The 15,589-nt window shown below is 57.0% G+C and overlaps 1 protein-coding gene across 5 annotated transcripts; it reads left to right on the top strand.

Annotated features, from left to right (window-relative positions):
• The first annotated feature begins 56 nt into the window (after nucleotides 1–56).
• EPHB6 (EPH receptor B6) lies at nucleotides 57–15,490 on the top strand. Of its 5 annotated transcripts, XM_067747238.1 has the most exons (19): nucleotides 1,000–1,224; nucleotides 6,767–6,869; nucleotides 8,090–8,162; nucleotides 8,441–8,638; nucleotides 8,923–8,987; nucleotides 9,207–9,960; nucleotides 10,609–10,764; nucleotides 11,169–11,507; nucleotides 11,602–11,726; nucleotides 11,909–12,071; nucleotides 12,281–12,395; nucleotides 12,634–12,686; nucleotides 12,868–12,987; nucleotides 13,095–13,342; nucleotides 13,590–13,763; nucleotides 14,243–14,392; nucleotides 14,601–14,806; nucleotides 14,930–15,085; nucleotides 15,191–15,490. In XM_067747238.1, exons 4-19 carry the CDS (start codon nucleotides 8,539–8,541, stop codon nucleotides 15,297–15,299), a joined length of 3,033 nt encoding a protein of 1,010 aa, XP_067603339.1. In that variant the 5' UTR covers nucleotides 1,000–1,224; nucleotides 6,767–6,869; nucleotides 8,090–8,162; nucleotides 8,441–8,538; the 3' UTR covers nucleotides 15,300–15,490. The 5 variants fall into 5 exon arrangements, with proteins under 5 accessions (XP_067603340.1, XP_067603341.1, XP_067603342.1 ...); XM_067747239.1 differs by lacking the exons at nucleotides 1,000–1,224; nucleotides 6,767–6,869 and adding an exon at nucleotides 57–251; XM_067747240.1 differs by lacking the exon at nucleotides 6,767–6,869 and having other exon boundaries at nucleotides 996–1,224; nucleotides 14,991–15,085.
• Nucleotides 15,491–15,589: the final 99 nt, after the last annotated feature.

Below are 15,589 nucleotides of genomic sequence, written 5' to 3' on the forward strand. Positions count from 1 at the left end.
ACACTTCGCAGCAAGGCCTCAGCTCAGTGCTGTTAGGACCGGAACAATAGAACCCCAATCCTGTCCCGGGTTTGAGAGGAGGCTACGGGTGGGCAGAAACCTTTTTTCCTCGCGGCGCCCCCTCCGTTCCTCAACCCTTCCAGGCACCCGCTGCGAGTACCTTCCACCGTCTCTCATCCGTGTGGGGAATTTCTCTCTGGGGAGCGGGCGAGGCAAGAGGCTCCCAGAGGTCCAGCGACTTGCCCGGCAGTGTAAGTTCCTGGCACGGACCTCGGGGCTTCCCCTTTGAGACCCAGGCTTCCCTGCCCTTCGGAGAGGAGGGAGGGAGGGCGGGTGGAGTCAGAAGCCCCAGCTGAGCAAGATCCAGCGTCTCCAACGCGGAGCACAGCTGAAGGCTAGATCCGAGCCCCTTTCGTACCCTGACTGCCTATCCACCCCCAGCCCACCTCCGCACCCTCTAAATTCTCAGTTTGTCTTTCCCTCCACCCCCTTCTCCTTCTTTTCTCTTTTTCTCAGCTCACGCCCACCTTAGTTCAAATCTGAGTGGGAACTAAAACAGCGGGTTTAGTTCCTGGAGTTGAAGCAGAAAAGCAGGGGAGGCGAGGGGGCGCGGGTGCCCCTGCCCTGCCCTGGGTACCAGTGGCGCAGCTCTCCAAGCGCCGGAGCCCGCACCCGCCCCGGGGGCTTTAAACGGAGCTCCCGGCCGCCCGGCGGGCCGCCTCCCCCAGCCCGGCCCGCACGCCATCCTCCGCGCCCACGTCCCCTGGCCCGGCGGACGGGCAGGCCCCGGGCGAGCCCCGCGCGCCGGGGCCGCGGAGCGGGCGCCGCGTACTCGCCGCCGAGGCCGAGAGGGCGGGCTGGGTTCCCCGGAAGAGGGGAGAGGGAGGGCGGCCGAAGGGGCCGGAGAGGGGGCGGGCCTGGCGGGGAGGGACGCGGAGGGGGCGGGCCGGGCTGCGCTCGCTTCGGCCGCCGCTCGGGAGCAGAGCAGCGGGCGGCGGGACCCGCGACCCAGCGCGGCGCCGGCGAGCGCGACGCGGGCCCCTCACGGTCCCCGGCGCCCCGCCTCCGGAGCAGCCCCTGCCGCCGCGCGGACCCGCGCCGCGGAGAAGGTTGGTCCCTGCACCCGAGCGGAGAGGCGGGCGGCCCCGGTGAGCGCCCGGAGCCCCGGCTCCAGCGCGGGGCCTCGAGGGGTGCAGACCTGCTGAGCCTGCGGCCGGCGCGAAGGTGAGCCCGGGGGTCGCAGGCGGCGTGGGGGGCCGGGGGCCTGCGTGCCTGGGGACAGGAATTCGGGTTTGCAGAAGTAAAGGGGCCCTCCAGACAGGGCCTCTGCAGAGCCGGGGGTCCTCGTGGGGGAGTGCTGAGTCTCCGTCCCCAAAGCGAGAGCGGGCTTCGGGAGGGGTGCGGACCCGGCCAGCCTGGCTCCCACCCCACCCCCGCCTGTAACGAGCCGTCAGTGACACCCCGATAAGCCTGCTGCTGCGATCCCCCACGGTGTTTCCAGAGACACTCGGTTGGCTCGGATATAGGGGTTCCTGATCTAGGGGTCCTGGAAGAGGCCGGGCTCCCAGCCTCATGAAGGGGATTGCCCACCCCTCCGACTCCAGGGGCATGTCTCCAATCCCGGCGGAGCTGGGAGGGGCAAGGAGGTGGACCGCACACCTGCCCTCAGCTCCCCACAGCCTATCCTGCTCCCGCGGCCCCATCACCACCCAGAAGCCCTGGAGTGGAGGGAAGGCTTGGTTCCATGGTCCGCAGCCCTGACGCCCAAATTACAGCCAAAGTCTATTGCTTGCTGCTGCCCCAGCTCCACCCGCTCGCTTTACATGTGGGTGCGTGGCCCTGCCTGCCCGACACCCCGACCCACCAGTCTTGGCTGTCTGGCCCCCTCTCTCCTCCCATCCCTGGGGGAGCTGGCAGGGGCCCAGCATAGCCGATGTTGTAATGTCCCTGGCAGTGCCCAGGGAGAGAAGTGGCTGGGCCTGTTCCCAGTCAGTTAACCCCGGGCCCTGTGCCCGCCCAGGGAACTTGACTCAGGCTCTAGAAGGAGAGATGCCCGTTTAGTGGGAAAGGAGCTGTGGGAAGCTGGCAGTCCAGGGAAACTGCCCAAGTGATGGGCACTGGGGCTCTGAGACTTGCCAGGTGCTGTTCAGAGGAGCCGCTTGGCTCTTTCAGGGCAATGCACATTTTTTATTGCAGGAAGATTAGGGTGCGGGCTCCTATGTACGTACCTGCCTAGTGACCTGGGGAAGAGGACTCCTTTAGAGTCTGTCGGTTCCTTCAGGGCACGAGAAGATGGCAGGCAAGGGCCTCTCTGTCATCAGAATGCCAGGGAGCAACAGGCAGTGATGGGCTGAGCAGAGGACCAGCAGGACCATCCCTCCTCCGGGCAGGGCCAGATGCTCTCCCAGCGGATCACCATCTCCAGAGCTGGGCCCTTGGCCTTGTGTCCCCACCAGGTGGAATGGAGATGCTTGGGTTTGGGGGGCTTTGAGCCTGAGGTTTCCCTTTCTCTACTTCCCTGCGTACCTTCCTCTCCCAGCCTAGGTGTTTCCACAGGAACAACTCCCGGGGCAGAGAGAGGTTGACAACTAGGGGTGGAGTAGGGACAGACCCAGGGTGAGGGGGAAGGGCTCATGGGCATATGCCAGCAGCGTGAGGACCACTGGGGATGTGCAGGGATGTGCCTGCTGCCACACACACACACACACACACCCAGCGCATACTCTCCTGCTCCCCTCCCATGTCACCTTATATACACTCTCCCTTACACTCACACTTGCTCTCACGGGCACCGGTCCTGGCACTCATGGGCTTTCTTCCACAATCTTCCACTTACTCATCTCTCCTGTATATGCAGCAACTGCTCCAACACCCTCCCTGAGGCCCTTTACCAGGACCATGCATGTCCCCCCATCATGCACAGCCAGAGTGGCTCGTTCTAAGTGGCTGTCTGGCTAGACCCAGACACCGCCTGCATCTTAAAAGCCTCCCCCAGCTCCACAGCCAGCCGGGGAGTGGGAGGCACATTTGTCTGCCTCTGCGTGCTCTGGGGGACATTCTTCGGGGCTGGAGGCCTCCAGGGACGTAGCACCGTCCTCTGCTGGGACAGTGTGCTAGCCAGTGTGTCCTAGCCAATCCGCACGTTGGCTTCTCCAGCCAGGGCAGCAGGGGCTAGAAGCGCCGGAGGAAAGCTACCTCTCACTGTCTGCTCTGGATGCCTCCTTAAAGGCCTCTGGGATCCTTTTCAGGGCGGGTGGCCAGATCTCAAAGAGACCTACCGAGACCAAGGTAGAGATTAAGGGGTAGAGGCAGCAGCATTAAGCTGAGCAAGGATTATACTGGAATTTCCTGGGCATTTAACAGCTGCAGAACAGGACAGACGACAGGGCCTGTGGTGCTGACCCCTCCCACGCTGACCCTGCAGCTAACAGGTGTGAGACACACCAGCCACTTAAAACCATTGGCCTCTTTGCCCTTGGGACCTTCCCTCGCCCTGCTGGCCCTTGCAGGCTGCTCTGCTTCCCTGTCGGGGCTCACTTTGCGGTGATGCCCCATGTGCGTTCCGAGTGTATAGACCTCTCGGTCCCCCTCTTTCTCTTTGAAGTTGTAGGCCTTTGCTTACAGGATGCGTGACATCCTGTAAGAAAAGCATGGCATGATCAGTGGGACAGTTTGAACTTCTTGGGAGATAAGCTTAAAGGCTATCCAGGGATAGAAGTTATTTTGCTTTTATTGTTGACATTATTTCACTCATTCATTGCCAGGTCCTGCTGCCTCTCCCTCTCTGCTTTCTTCTTACAGATGAAAATTTCTACATGTTTTGAAACTTAGAGGGCACAGGGCAGGGAGGATAAATTGTAAACATGCTATACTAGTCTAAGTTTTATAAATATTTTCCTTTTTTGTCTAGATTCTAATTATGAGATTTTCATTATAAAAATAAGATATGCTCATTGTAACAAGAAAAACAATTCAAGTATGTATAAGAGACAGTTAATAACTGCTCCCCCATGCTCCTACAGTAACCAATTTTACTGGCCCAATATATCTTTTGCCATAACCTTCGTCCAAGCTCACTGGGCTTAGATTATTTAATTTTTAAAAATTCGCTTTATGGATCGAGGTGCATAAATTATATTTAAGTCAGCTTGGTTTGTTCATAAATTATCATATTTAGCATTTTAATTTGAGCGCAGTAAACTTCTTAAATTCTTACAGATTTACTCATTTATTTTTAAATCTTTCACTTTTATAGACAACAGAACTCATAAGCTATGATTTAGAAGCTAAAATTCTACACATCTTTAATCTTTGCCATTTTGTGAAAACAAAATGTAATCCTGATGCCTATGAAACTGTCATGTTTTTGTAAACTAAAGAAATGTAGCAGGCTTGTGGCTCTCGTGTCCCTACTGTATCAAAAAGATATAAAATGGTATAACCAGAAGAGGAACTGAGAAAAAAACAATCTGGTCATAGAATGCAATTTTTATCACAAGAAACTGTCTCATGAGTCTCATTTTCTGAGCTATCATTTTACATCCACATTTCTGCTGCTCCTGGTGTTTTATATTTTTAAAACCAATACACATCTGAAATGTGAATGTTTTCCTGATGGAGATCAGTTTTCTGCTTTTTCAAGGGTTAGAGGATTTCTAAACCGTGACCGATTCCTTTCATGAGCTGGAGGAGATAGAGGAATCTCAAGCAGGCCACAGGGAAGAGGGTGAGGGGCCTGGCCTTACGGAGGCCTGTCTCTGTCTGTGTGGCAGCAGGGATGTGATTGGCTGCTCCCAGGGCGCACTCCTGGACCAAACGCGGAAAGATCTCCTCGTCCTCAGCCTCAGTTGAAGGCACCTTTGAAAATCAGGTTCTGAGTCCTGCTTGTTTCGTATTCTAGGCATGGGATGGAGCTGCGTGTTGTCACTTATATTTCTGCCTTTGAATCTTGTTCCAAAAGAATCTGCAGTGGCAGGAATTAGTTGACAAAAATTTCTTCCGTGTCTTAATAAAGTTCCCTCTATCCTTATTTTTATCCTTACCATAGAGGTACACTCAGTTTCTTTTTATACATTAAAAAATAAAAGACTTGGACTTATCTACTTTGTTTGATACGTAAGAACTGACCTAACTTCCTAGTCTCACTCAGCAACAGTTTTTTTCTGAGGAAACTTATTTTTAACCTTCAGTCTTCTGGATCTGGATCTAAAAGAGGTCCTCATCAAACAGCAAAAGTACACTTCTGGGTACTTGAAGGTCCTCAACCATTTCTTTTTAATGAATGTCTTTGTTCTTTGTAAAATTTCAAAAAATGACTTGTGGCAATCTACATGTGATGTCTCCACTTTATTCTTTTCTTCCTGATTCCTTTTGACGACAGAAACTGAATGGATTTAGCGTGTTTTATCATTGCTTCTGCTCTTCTCTGGATCTTCTGGAGAGAGGCTAGCTTCATGTTGTCATCAAGATGCATACTAAGGCTATGCGCACACGCCCTATCGTAGCCACAAGCCACCGTGTTACTTGTATTGTGGGTCCCCAAAGCAAATGCTTGGCCATGCATCTTCTAGACTGTTCCATACTGCACAGCTGATATGATCTGCAGGGCATCCTTTTCTCTCATGTTTTGCTGTCTCTCAAAAACAATTCACTGGGCTATTCCAAAGTGTTCATTATTCCTTCTCCATGATGATTTGTCTAGTTATAAGTTTAAGAAGACATGGTACTTATAGTTTCTTCTTTGTACAGATTCCAGAATCCATCCATGTTCTAACTGAAAGAGGCTATTTTAAAGACTGTCTGCTGGGCAAATGGTGTTATAGCCTTCATTGTTTAAAGACGTTCTGCTGGCATTTTCAGTTCTTGATAACAGCCTTCCTAAAGACTCTGTGACCATTTGTCAGAGAAATGGTTGAGGACCTTCAAGTACCCAGAAGTGTACTTCTGCTCTTTGATGAGGACCTCTTTTTGGTTCGGATCCAGAAGACCGAAGGTTATAAATAAGTTTCTTCAGACAGAATCTGGTCTGCTCTGGTGTGTCAAGCATGCCTCCAAATTAAGTCACTGAGAGTTGGGGCGGGGTGTATGTCTACAACATGAATTACTTTAGGGTAGTCTTTAAACAGCCGTTGATGATGGGACAGTGCTTTTTATTTTCCCATCTCCTGGTTCTTCTTGAAACATTTATTTTATATGTGAATGATTCTAGTAGCATTTGGGACAGGATTTGCAAAGAACCTCTGTTTCTTAGGAATAATTTGCCCTATGGAAATGCTTCTTTTTCCCCCCAGCTTTACTGAGATACAATTGACATATAATATTGTGTAAGGTTACAACTTACAATTGTGTAAGATATACAACGTGAAGATTTGGCAAATGCTCCTTCCTTGCCTCCGTAGGCTATAAATTGAACTCTCTGTTTCTCATATAGGGTTCTAGAGGCATGAAAGGTAAATTTCAGTGGCTACTTGGCAGACATCCATGTCTGCCCTTGCAGATGCAGAAATGGTGTCTTTTCATGAAAACCACCTGGAGATAACACTGATGGCTTCAGCTTACAGCATAGCCAGCCTACACTGAAAAAATTAGATGAACAGAAATCAAATCATGATTCTCATATTTATCAAAATTAAATACAGTTTAATTGCTTAGTTTCAGCTTCAGTGTGAAATGTGTAATTTTTAGGTTCCAACTTCCGATTGACTTTTTTTTTTACTCTCAAACTTGTGTCTTTTGAGAAGCATGCCTCTTGTTTTCTTCTCAAGAGAAATAAATGACGTCTACTGTCCATGCAACTCACAGACTTTTGAGACTCAGTCACAAGGAGAGACGTAGCTCACCACTAACCCTAGACCAACCAGCAAAGAAAGGTCTGAGCCTGCTCGTCTTCACCGTGACCCTGGAGGCAGCCAGGGCTCCTGGGCACGTGCTTGTGAGCCGCAGCGCTGCGCTTCTTAAGGCTCGGGAATGTTTTACATAAAAGCGTGAAATCATTTGGAGAGCATGAACACTATTTTGATTCATTTTATTAAACAGTTATTATTTATGGATTTGAATGAAATTTTAATGATTTCATTGAAAAATAATATGTATGCAAGATTTTTAATATATAAAAATTTAAGGGGATATGTAAGTGTCTCTTGCACTAGCCCCCATCCTCTCCCTCTCCCCTTCTTCCCAGGTTTTGTCTACCTTTCTTAAAGATCCTTACATACATATGTATATGCAGGTCCTTCTTAAGTTACCCATCAGTCGGGAGCATACCGTATATGGCTCTGCAACGGACTATGTACTTTCACTTGGAAATTATTTTCATATCAGTGTATAAACACTAGCCCTTATTCCTTCTGAAGATTATGCCATAATTTTTTAACCATCTTCCTATTGCTGAACAGTTACTTTACAGTCTTTTCCCTTACAAGCAATGCTGCAGTAAATATTCTTGTTCGAACATCTGTGCAAAAGGATCCAAGTAGACAATACCTGAAGGACAGATTCTTAGAAGTGAAGCTGCTAGATAGACATCACCAACTGTCCTTCTAAGAGGATACACCAACCTGAGCCTGTATGCGCAATGAATGCGAGAGAACCTATTTCTCATACCTTCCCCACCCAGGCATTGTTAATCTCATAGAACAAAATGGCATTGCACTGTTGTTTCAACATGCCTCCCTTTCGCTGTGAGCAAACTAGGGAGCATCTGTCTTTTCATATACGTGAGGCATACATTTAGTTTTCCGAAAGCCAGAGGAAAAATGTGCCCCTTGTGGAGAGAGGACCTTGTTTCATAAAATGTAGGTATGCCAGACCTACATAGCTCTATCCCTTCTCTGTCCTGGCTCCTTTATCAGATGGAATCTTTCCGCCTATGTTCTTTTCTGCATCTGCTCTCACACCCTCCCTCCCGTCATACCCCTCAGCTCTCCTTCTTCAGTCCCTCTCGCTTCACTGCCTCTCTGAAATGTCTAGAGTATCCGAGTCTGATGGGGGTTGGGAGGTGTTGGGCAGGGGGAACCGTGTGTCCCCAGGGAAGGAGTAGCTTCTAACTCGCCTGCTTTTAATGAGAAGAATCTTCTGATTTTCTATGCAGGGTGGCCGTAGGAGGAAGGGAGGAGAGTACATGAAGAGAAAGAACTTGAAGAGCTCCTTCCAGAAGCAAAGGGGTAAGACTGGCCCAGAACTACCCGGTGCTCTAAAGGGGAGGGCCACGAGAAACAGATGCTCAGAGGTGGGTCACCTGTGGAGCGGAGTGGGTGACCGGGCACATGGTCCTCTAAGATGGTGGACTTGACACAGGTCAGGAGAGAGTCAGCCTCCTGCCGGCCCTCACCCATGCTTGGTGCCGGGGCACTTTGCGGGCTACAGGGGGAGACCCAGGGCCAGCTCTGAAGCGATGCGATTCCCTCCCACCGGCCTCCTCTGGTCCTTTGTGTCTCCCTAGGAAGCCAGCTTGGCTGCAGACCCCAGTCTACGAAGCAGCAGCCCCACCTGGGAGCGGGGTGGCGGCCAGAGCAATGGTGGGAGCCCTGAAGATGCCTCATGGCTGCTGAGCGGGCTGCCCCGTCAGGGAGCAGGGCGGCGGGCATGCTGTGTGGCCTGTGGGTCCTGGTGCTGGTATCCTCAGTCCTGGCTCTGGAAGGTAAGGGGGAGGGGAGACGGGAGAACCCCCCCACCCCGACCTGCCAGGGGAGAGCCAGCACTGATGGGAAGTGGGAAAGATTCAGAAGAGGCAGGAAAGGATGAAGACACCTGAAGGGGGAAGGGAAGGGGGCGGGTTTCAGAGAAAGGCTCCCGACAGACAGCTGTGCTCCTTAGTGAATTCAAGGAGCCGGGCAGTTCTCCTTTTCCTAATGGGAATGGGGTGGGGTGAGACCTGCTGGCTGAAGGCCTGCTAACCGCGTGCCCCTTCTTATCACTGGGCAGAGGTATTGCTGGACACCACTGGAGAGACATCTGAGATTGGCTGGCTCACCTACCCACCAGGTGGGGTGAGTGTCACACTTTCATTGTGAACCCAACGCCCCCCCCCCCCCCCCCGCCCCCATCGTGTTGACAAGATGCCTGCCCGCCAGAGGAGCAGGACTTCCGGGTATCCTCAGCTGCTTTGCATGTCATTAATGCTAAGTTTCACCTGGAGGGATATGCCCCCGCCTCCCTGCGCCTTTCCAGCCTGGAGCAGCTAATGCCCTTTGTGGTCCTCCCTGCAGTGGGACGAAGTGAGTGTTCTGGATGACCAGCAACGCCTGACTCGGACCTTCGAGGCATGCCACGTGGCCGGGGCCCCTCCCGGCCCCGGGCAGGACAACTGGCTACAGACACACTTTGTGGAGCGGCGAGGGGCCCAGAGAGCGCACATCCGGCTGCACTTCTCCGTGCGGGCCTGCTCCAGCCTGGGCGTGGCGGGGGGCACCTGCCGGGAGACCTTCACGCTTTACTACCGCCAGGCCGAGGAGCCCGACAGCTCCGACAGCATCTCCTCCTGGCACCTCAAACGCTGGACCAAGGTGGACACGATCGCGGCGGATGAGAGTTTCCCCGCCTCCTCAGCGTGGGCGGTCGGCCCGCGCGGGGCGGGGCAGCGGGCGGGGCTCCAGCTGAACGTTAAGGAGCGGAGCTTCGGGCCCTTGACCCAGCGCGGCTTCTACGTGGCCTTTCAGGACACCGGGGCCTGCCTGGCCCTCGTGGCGGTCAGGCTCTTCTCCTACGCCTGCCCCTCCATGGTCCGCGCCTTCGCCACCTTTCCTGAGACGCAGGCCAGTGGGGCCGGGGGGGCCTCCCTGGTGGCGGCCGTGGGCACCTGTGTGGCGCACGCAGAGCCCGAGGAGGATGGAGGAGGGGCCCAGGCAGGAGGCAGCCCTCCCAGGCTGCACTGTAACGGGGAGGGCAAGTGGATGGTAGCTGTTGGGGGCTGCCGCTGCCAGCCCGGGCACGAGCCGGCTCGCGGAGACAAGGCCTGCCAAGGTGAGACCCCGCGCCCTTGCACTCGCCCCCCACCTTTGGGATCCTCTCCTGAACGAGCCTACACTTCATTTTGTCCCCAGAAGGCCAGGAATAAGTTATCTTAGGAAAGGACGCCTGTTTTCTCCAGATTTATTTCCTAAAGCGCACAGCCTTGCTCTTAGCAGCCCATCTGAGCCTTCCACAGCGATTGCTGGGGGTCCTACGGCTGCAGGCCTAAGAAGGGATGGAGATGAAAGGACTTAAGCTCCTAGGCTGTCTTGGAATGGGGTCCTTTGTCCGCATTTGCCAGCTAGCTGGGGGTGGTTCACCCCAGGGCCAGGTGACCAGGAGGCAGGTAGAAGGCCGTGGATACAGCTGTAAAGGATGATTCTGCGGCAGAGGGAGGATATGCGGTCGAGCCAGGCGGCTGCATCTGGTGCTTGCTCTGCTGTAGCCCCGACCACACCTCACTTTTTCCGTCAATGGAAACGTGATTCCGTGCCAGCAAAAAGGCAGAAGTAATGTCTGGCTGAGGGAGGGAGAGAGGGGAGAGAGGGTGACGGGGAGATAGATCTCGGAAGGCTGGGAGGATGGCTGTGTGCGGGTGTGGGGGGCTCAGGAGGGGATGGACGGGGGGGCCTGAGGCCTCTACCCTCCTCTGCCCCTCAGCCTGCCCCAGGGGGTCCTACAAGGCCTCGGCTGGGAATGCCCCCTGCTCACCGTGCCCTGCCCGCAGCCTCGCCCCTGACCCTGCGGCCCCTGCGTGCCCCTGCCTGGAGGGCTTCTACCGGGCCAGCTCCGACCCCCCAGAGGCCCCCTGCACTGGTGAGTTCCCCCACTCCTCCCCCGACCCCGGCCCCAGGGATGGGCGTGGGATGGGAGTGGGACCAGGAGAGGGAGAGCCTGGAGGGCAACACGGGGCAGCTGGGGTTGAGCCTGGAGGGCAACACGGGGCAGCAGGGGTTGAGCCTGGAGGGCAGCGAGGGGCAGCTGGTTTGCATTTGCAGTGACTTCTTTCTCCTGTGTCCTTGCTTTTCTTCCCCGCCTCCTTCCCCCACCTCGCCCACCTCCTTCCTCTCTCGCCCCATCTGCCTTCTCTGCTTTCCCCTGCTTTCTGTCTCCTCCCTCCGGGCCGTCCTCCCTCCCCTGCCTCCTTCCTTCCCCAATCACCCCCGCCCCACGACTCCCGTCTTCCGGGCCCTTCCCTGCCCTGCACACGCCCTCCCCAGCGCCCCCGTCGGCCCCTCAGGAGCTGTGGTTTGAGGTGCAGGGCTCTGCGCTCATGCTGCACTGGCGCCTGCCTCAGGAGCTGGGGGGACGCGGGGACCTGCTCTTCAACGTCGTGTGCAAGGAGTGTGGAGCGGGCGGCAAGGGCGCTTGTCGCCGCTGCAGGGATGAGGTGCATTTCGACCCCCGCCAGAGGGGCCTGACTGAGAGCCGCGTGCTCGTTGGGGGGCTCCGGGCACACGTGCCCTACATCTTGGAGGTGCAGGCCGTCAACGGGGTGTCGGAGCTCAGCCCCGACCCTCCCCAGGCTGCAGCCATCAATGTCAGCACCAGCTACGCAGGTGAGCCTCGCCCTCCCCTGAGCTGCCAGTCACCTCCCTAGAACCCTCTCCCGCTCTCCCGACCCTGGAGGCCGCCGCTAACCCCCCACTCCAGTTCCCTCCGCAGTCCCTGCTGTGCACCAGGTGAGCCGGGCCTCCAGCAGCATCACCGTGTCCTGGCCACAGCCCGACCAGACCAACGGGAACATCCTGGACTATCAGCTCCGCTACTATGACCAGGTGGGGAGCAGAGGGGCGCCCGGCGGGGATGGTGGGAGCCGGAAGTGCTCCGCAGCGGGGCTGGAGGTGGGGAGACGGGAGGCGCCTCGGAGCCCTGCCGCAGGGGCTGCGAGGGGCGTGGGTAGGAGCAGGGGGCGAGGGGCCCCCACAGCTGGCAGGGAGTGAGCGGCTGTCACCCCCAGGCAGAAGATGAATCCCACTCCTTCATCCTGACCAGCGAGACCAACACGGCCACCGTGACCCAGCTGAGCCCTGGCCACATCTATGGCTTCCAGGTGCGGGCACGGACGGCCGCAGGCCACGGCCCGTACGGGGGCAAGGTCTACTTCCAGACGCTGCCTCAAGGTGAGAGGAGGTCTGGACGGGGCGGGGGCGGCCCAAGGCATAGTGAGGAGGGGTCCAGGAACCATCCAGGCCTTGAACCTTCACCCCAAACCCTCCAGGCCGGGAGAGTGGCTGCCCACCGACCTTCGGGGCTGTGTGGGGAAGTGGGTGCTCGCGGGGCGGTGTGTGAGATCTCTCACACCTGTGACTCTGGGTGGCTGGTTCTCCAGGTGAGCTGTCCGCCCAGCTTCCTGAGAGACTATCCTTGGTGGTTGGGTCCATCCTGGGAGCGCTGGCCTTCCTCCTGCTGGCGGCCATCACCGTGCTGGCTCTCGTCTTCCAGAGGTGAGTCTCTCCCCGCCATGGCCCAGCACTGTACTCTCCAAAGCTCGGTCCCAAGCCCTGATGGCCCCGAGGTTCCCTGCAGAAGCGCCCACAAGTGTCCTCTGCCACCACCCAGCCCCCGCCCTGGGGCCCAGCTCCTTTGAGCCACTGATCCCTGGCAGGACCTTGGCCTTCGTGGGCAGACTGGGGAGGAAACGGGAGAGGGAGTGTGATTGCAGGACTCTGGTTTGTCCCCCAGGAAGCGGCGTGGAACTGGCTACACGGAGCAGCTGCAGCAGTACAGCAGCCCAGGTGTGGGTGTGGCTGGGATGGGATGGGATGGGATGGGGGCCGGGAGGGCACCAGGCAAGGCTGGGCCCCCCAGGGTTGAGGGCAGCTCCTGGGCACCGTCTTCGGCAGTGAGAGAGCGTGCCTGGGGTGCGTGGGCCGCCCGCCTGCACACCTCCTCGTAATGGACCCCGTGTGCCTGCAGGGCTCGGGGTGAAGTACTATGTCGACCCCTCCACCTACGAGGACCCCTGCCAGGCCATCCGAGAATTCGCACGGGAGGTCGATCCCACGTACATGAAGATCGAGGAGGTCATTGGAGCAGGTATGGCAGAGGGAGGGCACGGAAGGGGTCCCAGCAGGGTCCCTCCTAAACAGGGCAGGACACTGAGTCCTGCCTGGAGACCCCCCAGCCTACACCTGCTCTCCCAGGCTCCTTCGGGGAGGTGCGCCGGGGCCGCCTGCAGCCCCGGGGACGGCGGGAGCAGGCCGTGGCCATCCAGGCCCTGTGGAGCGGAGGCGCCGAGAGCCTGCAGATGGCCTTCCTAGGCCAGGCCGCAGTGCTGGGCCAGTTTCAGCACCCCAACATCCTGCGGCTGGAGGGCGTGGTCACCAAGAGCCGGCCCCTCATGGTGGTGACGGAGCTCATGGAGCTGGGCCCCCTGGACAGCTTCCTGAGGGTCAGTCAGGCTGGTGGCAAGGTGTGGGGGGCGGCTCGGGCCGGGAAGGTGGGCAGTTCTCAACTGTCCGGGAGGCAGAGCCCTGTCTATGCGTTCACTCCCTGCTGCCCCACCTCCAGGGTCTCCGTCCTTCATTCCCAGACCGTTCGCTGATCCCCAGGTCCCTTTGCCTTTTGGTGCCAGTGTCTCTGCGTGATGTGCCGAGGTCCCCCACCCCTTGGCTGACCTCTGCCCCCCCATCCCACAGCAGCGGGAGGGCCAGTTCAGCAGCCTGCAGCTGGTGGCCATGCAGCGGGGCGTGGCCGCCGCCATGCACTACCTGTCCAGCTTCGCCTTCGTCCACCGTGCACTCTCTGCCCACAGTGTGCTGGTGAACAGCCACCTAGTGTGCAAAGTGGCTCGTCTTGGCCACAGTCCTCAGGTGAGAGCACAGCCTTGGGGCCCCGCATCCCTCAGGGGGCGCCGGAGGCTGAGCTGGAACTGGGGCGGTGGATGCCTCAGGTGGTGTATCTTAGTGTCTGAAGGGGCAGAGCTCACCTGTGGGATGGAGGGATTTCAGGGACTGAGGACACTGGGGAAGAAAGGGGACTGGGAGAGTGGGAGTCCTAGAACCACCTCCTGCCCTTCCCTAACGCTGACTAGTGTCAGAGCCGCTGGGTACAAGTCGTGAACACGCCACCCTCGAGCTCTGTGACTTTGCGCAAGTTTGTACTTCTGGATGCTTCAGGCTTTGCATCTGCAAAATGAAGATAATGGCGTCTATGCTCCAGGGTTGTTGTGGGATTAAACGAGAGGCTTGATGTGAAACCCCTGACGCATATCTGAGCAGGTAGTAGCTGATCAATAGCTAGGACCACCGCTCTGATTATTGCTGTTGTTACTTTCAACCCCACCCCTCAGGGCCCAAGCTGTATGCTTCGCTGGGCAGCCCCAGAGGTCATTGCACACGGGAAACATACAACATCCAGCGACGTCTGGAGCTTTGGGATAGTGATGTGGGAAGTGATGAGTTACGGAGAACGGCCCTACTGGGACATGCGTGACCAGGAGGTGAGCTCTTGACCTAGACACTGCCGATTCCCCACCGCTATCCCTCCAGCCCACCAGCCTTCACAGACTCACACATTCGAAGCCCTCCATTCGTGGCTCTCATTTTCCATATCTTTTAAGTTCCTTTCCAACCTCATGGTTACCTGACAATACATTCCTTTCCACTAGCGATAGCCTCCGAGCACCATGTGCTTCCTCTAACCCCCAGGTACTAAATGCAATAGAGCAGGAGTTCCGGCTGCCCCCGCCTCCAGGCTGTCCGCCTGGACTACACCTGCTTATGCTGGACACTTGGCAGAGGGATCGTACCCAGCGACCTCACTTTGACCAGCTGGTGGCTGCGTTTGACAAGATGATCCGCAAGCCAGACACTCTGCAGGGAGCAGAGCACTCCGGCGGGAGCCCCAGGGACAGGTCTGGAGCTTGGGACTAAAGCGTGGGAAAGCCAGGGAGGGATGAGGCAAACCAAAAAGAAAACTGAGGTGAAGGGGCCTAGGATGAAGAGGGGACATTGACCTGCCTGCCCCTCCCCCTCAGACCTTCCCAGGCCCTTCTGAACCCCGTGGCCCTGGACTTTCCCTCTCTGGACTCCCCCCAGGCCTGGCTCTCGGCCATCGGCCTGGAGTGCTACCAGGACAGCTTCTCCCAGTCTGGCCTCCACACCTTCAGTGACGTGGCTCAGCTCAGCCTGGAGTAAGCAGGGAGAAGTGGGGGAGGGGAGCCCAGGCCCCAGGGCAGGGGTGGCGCCTGGGATCTTGGAGACACTGGCCCCGATTTAATCCACTCCTTCCCCACCAGAGACCTGCCAACCCTGGGCATCACCCTGGCCGGCCACCAGAAGAAGCTGCTACACCACATCCAGCTCCTACAGCAGCACCTGAGGCCGCCGGGCTCTGTGGAGGTCTGAGCCCCGGGCAGAGAGCTGTGAACTGAGAATGCCCGTGGCCCAGTCCTGGACGCAGGTCCAAGGAGGACATGGGAGATGTGGCCACCGTGAGAAGCGCCCGCCTGCCACGCTAACCCCGAGCCTGGGGACGCCTCACTCCCTGGTCCTCTGCCCCTCCACCGCCCTCCCCCACATTAAAGGGAAAGAAGGGATTTTTGCAAGTTGGAGGTGTGGTGAGGCCTCGGTCTGCAGGGAAGGGGTGGGAAGGCCTTGGAGCAGAGAGGCAGGGCCAGGAAGACCACACCGCAGAG

Source organism: Pseudorca crassidens, chromosome 8 (assembly GCF_039906515.1).
Source record: "Pseudorca crassidens isolate mPseCra1 chromosome 8, mPseCra1.hap1, whole genome shotgun sequence".
In the NCBI taxonomy this organism is placed as follows: Eukaryota; Metazoa; Chordata; class Mammalia; order Artiodactyla; family Delphinidae; genus Pseudorca; species Pseudorca crassidens.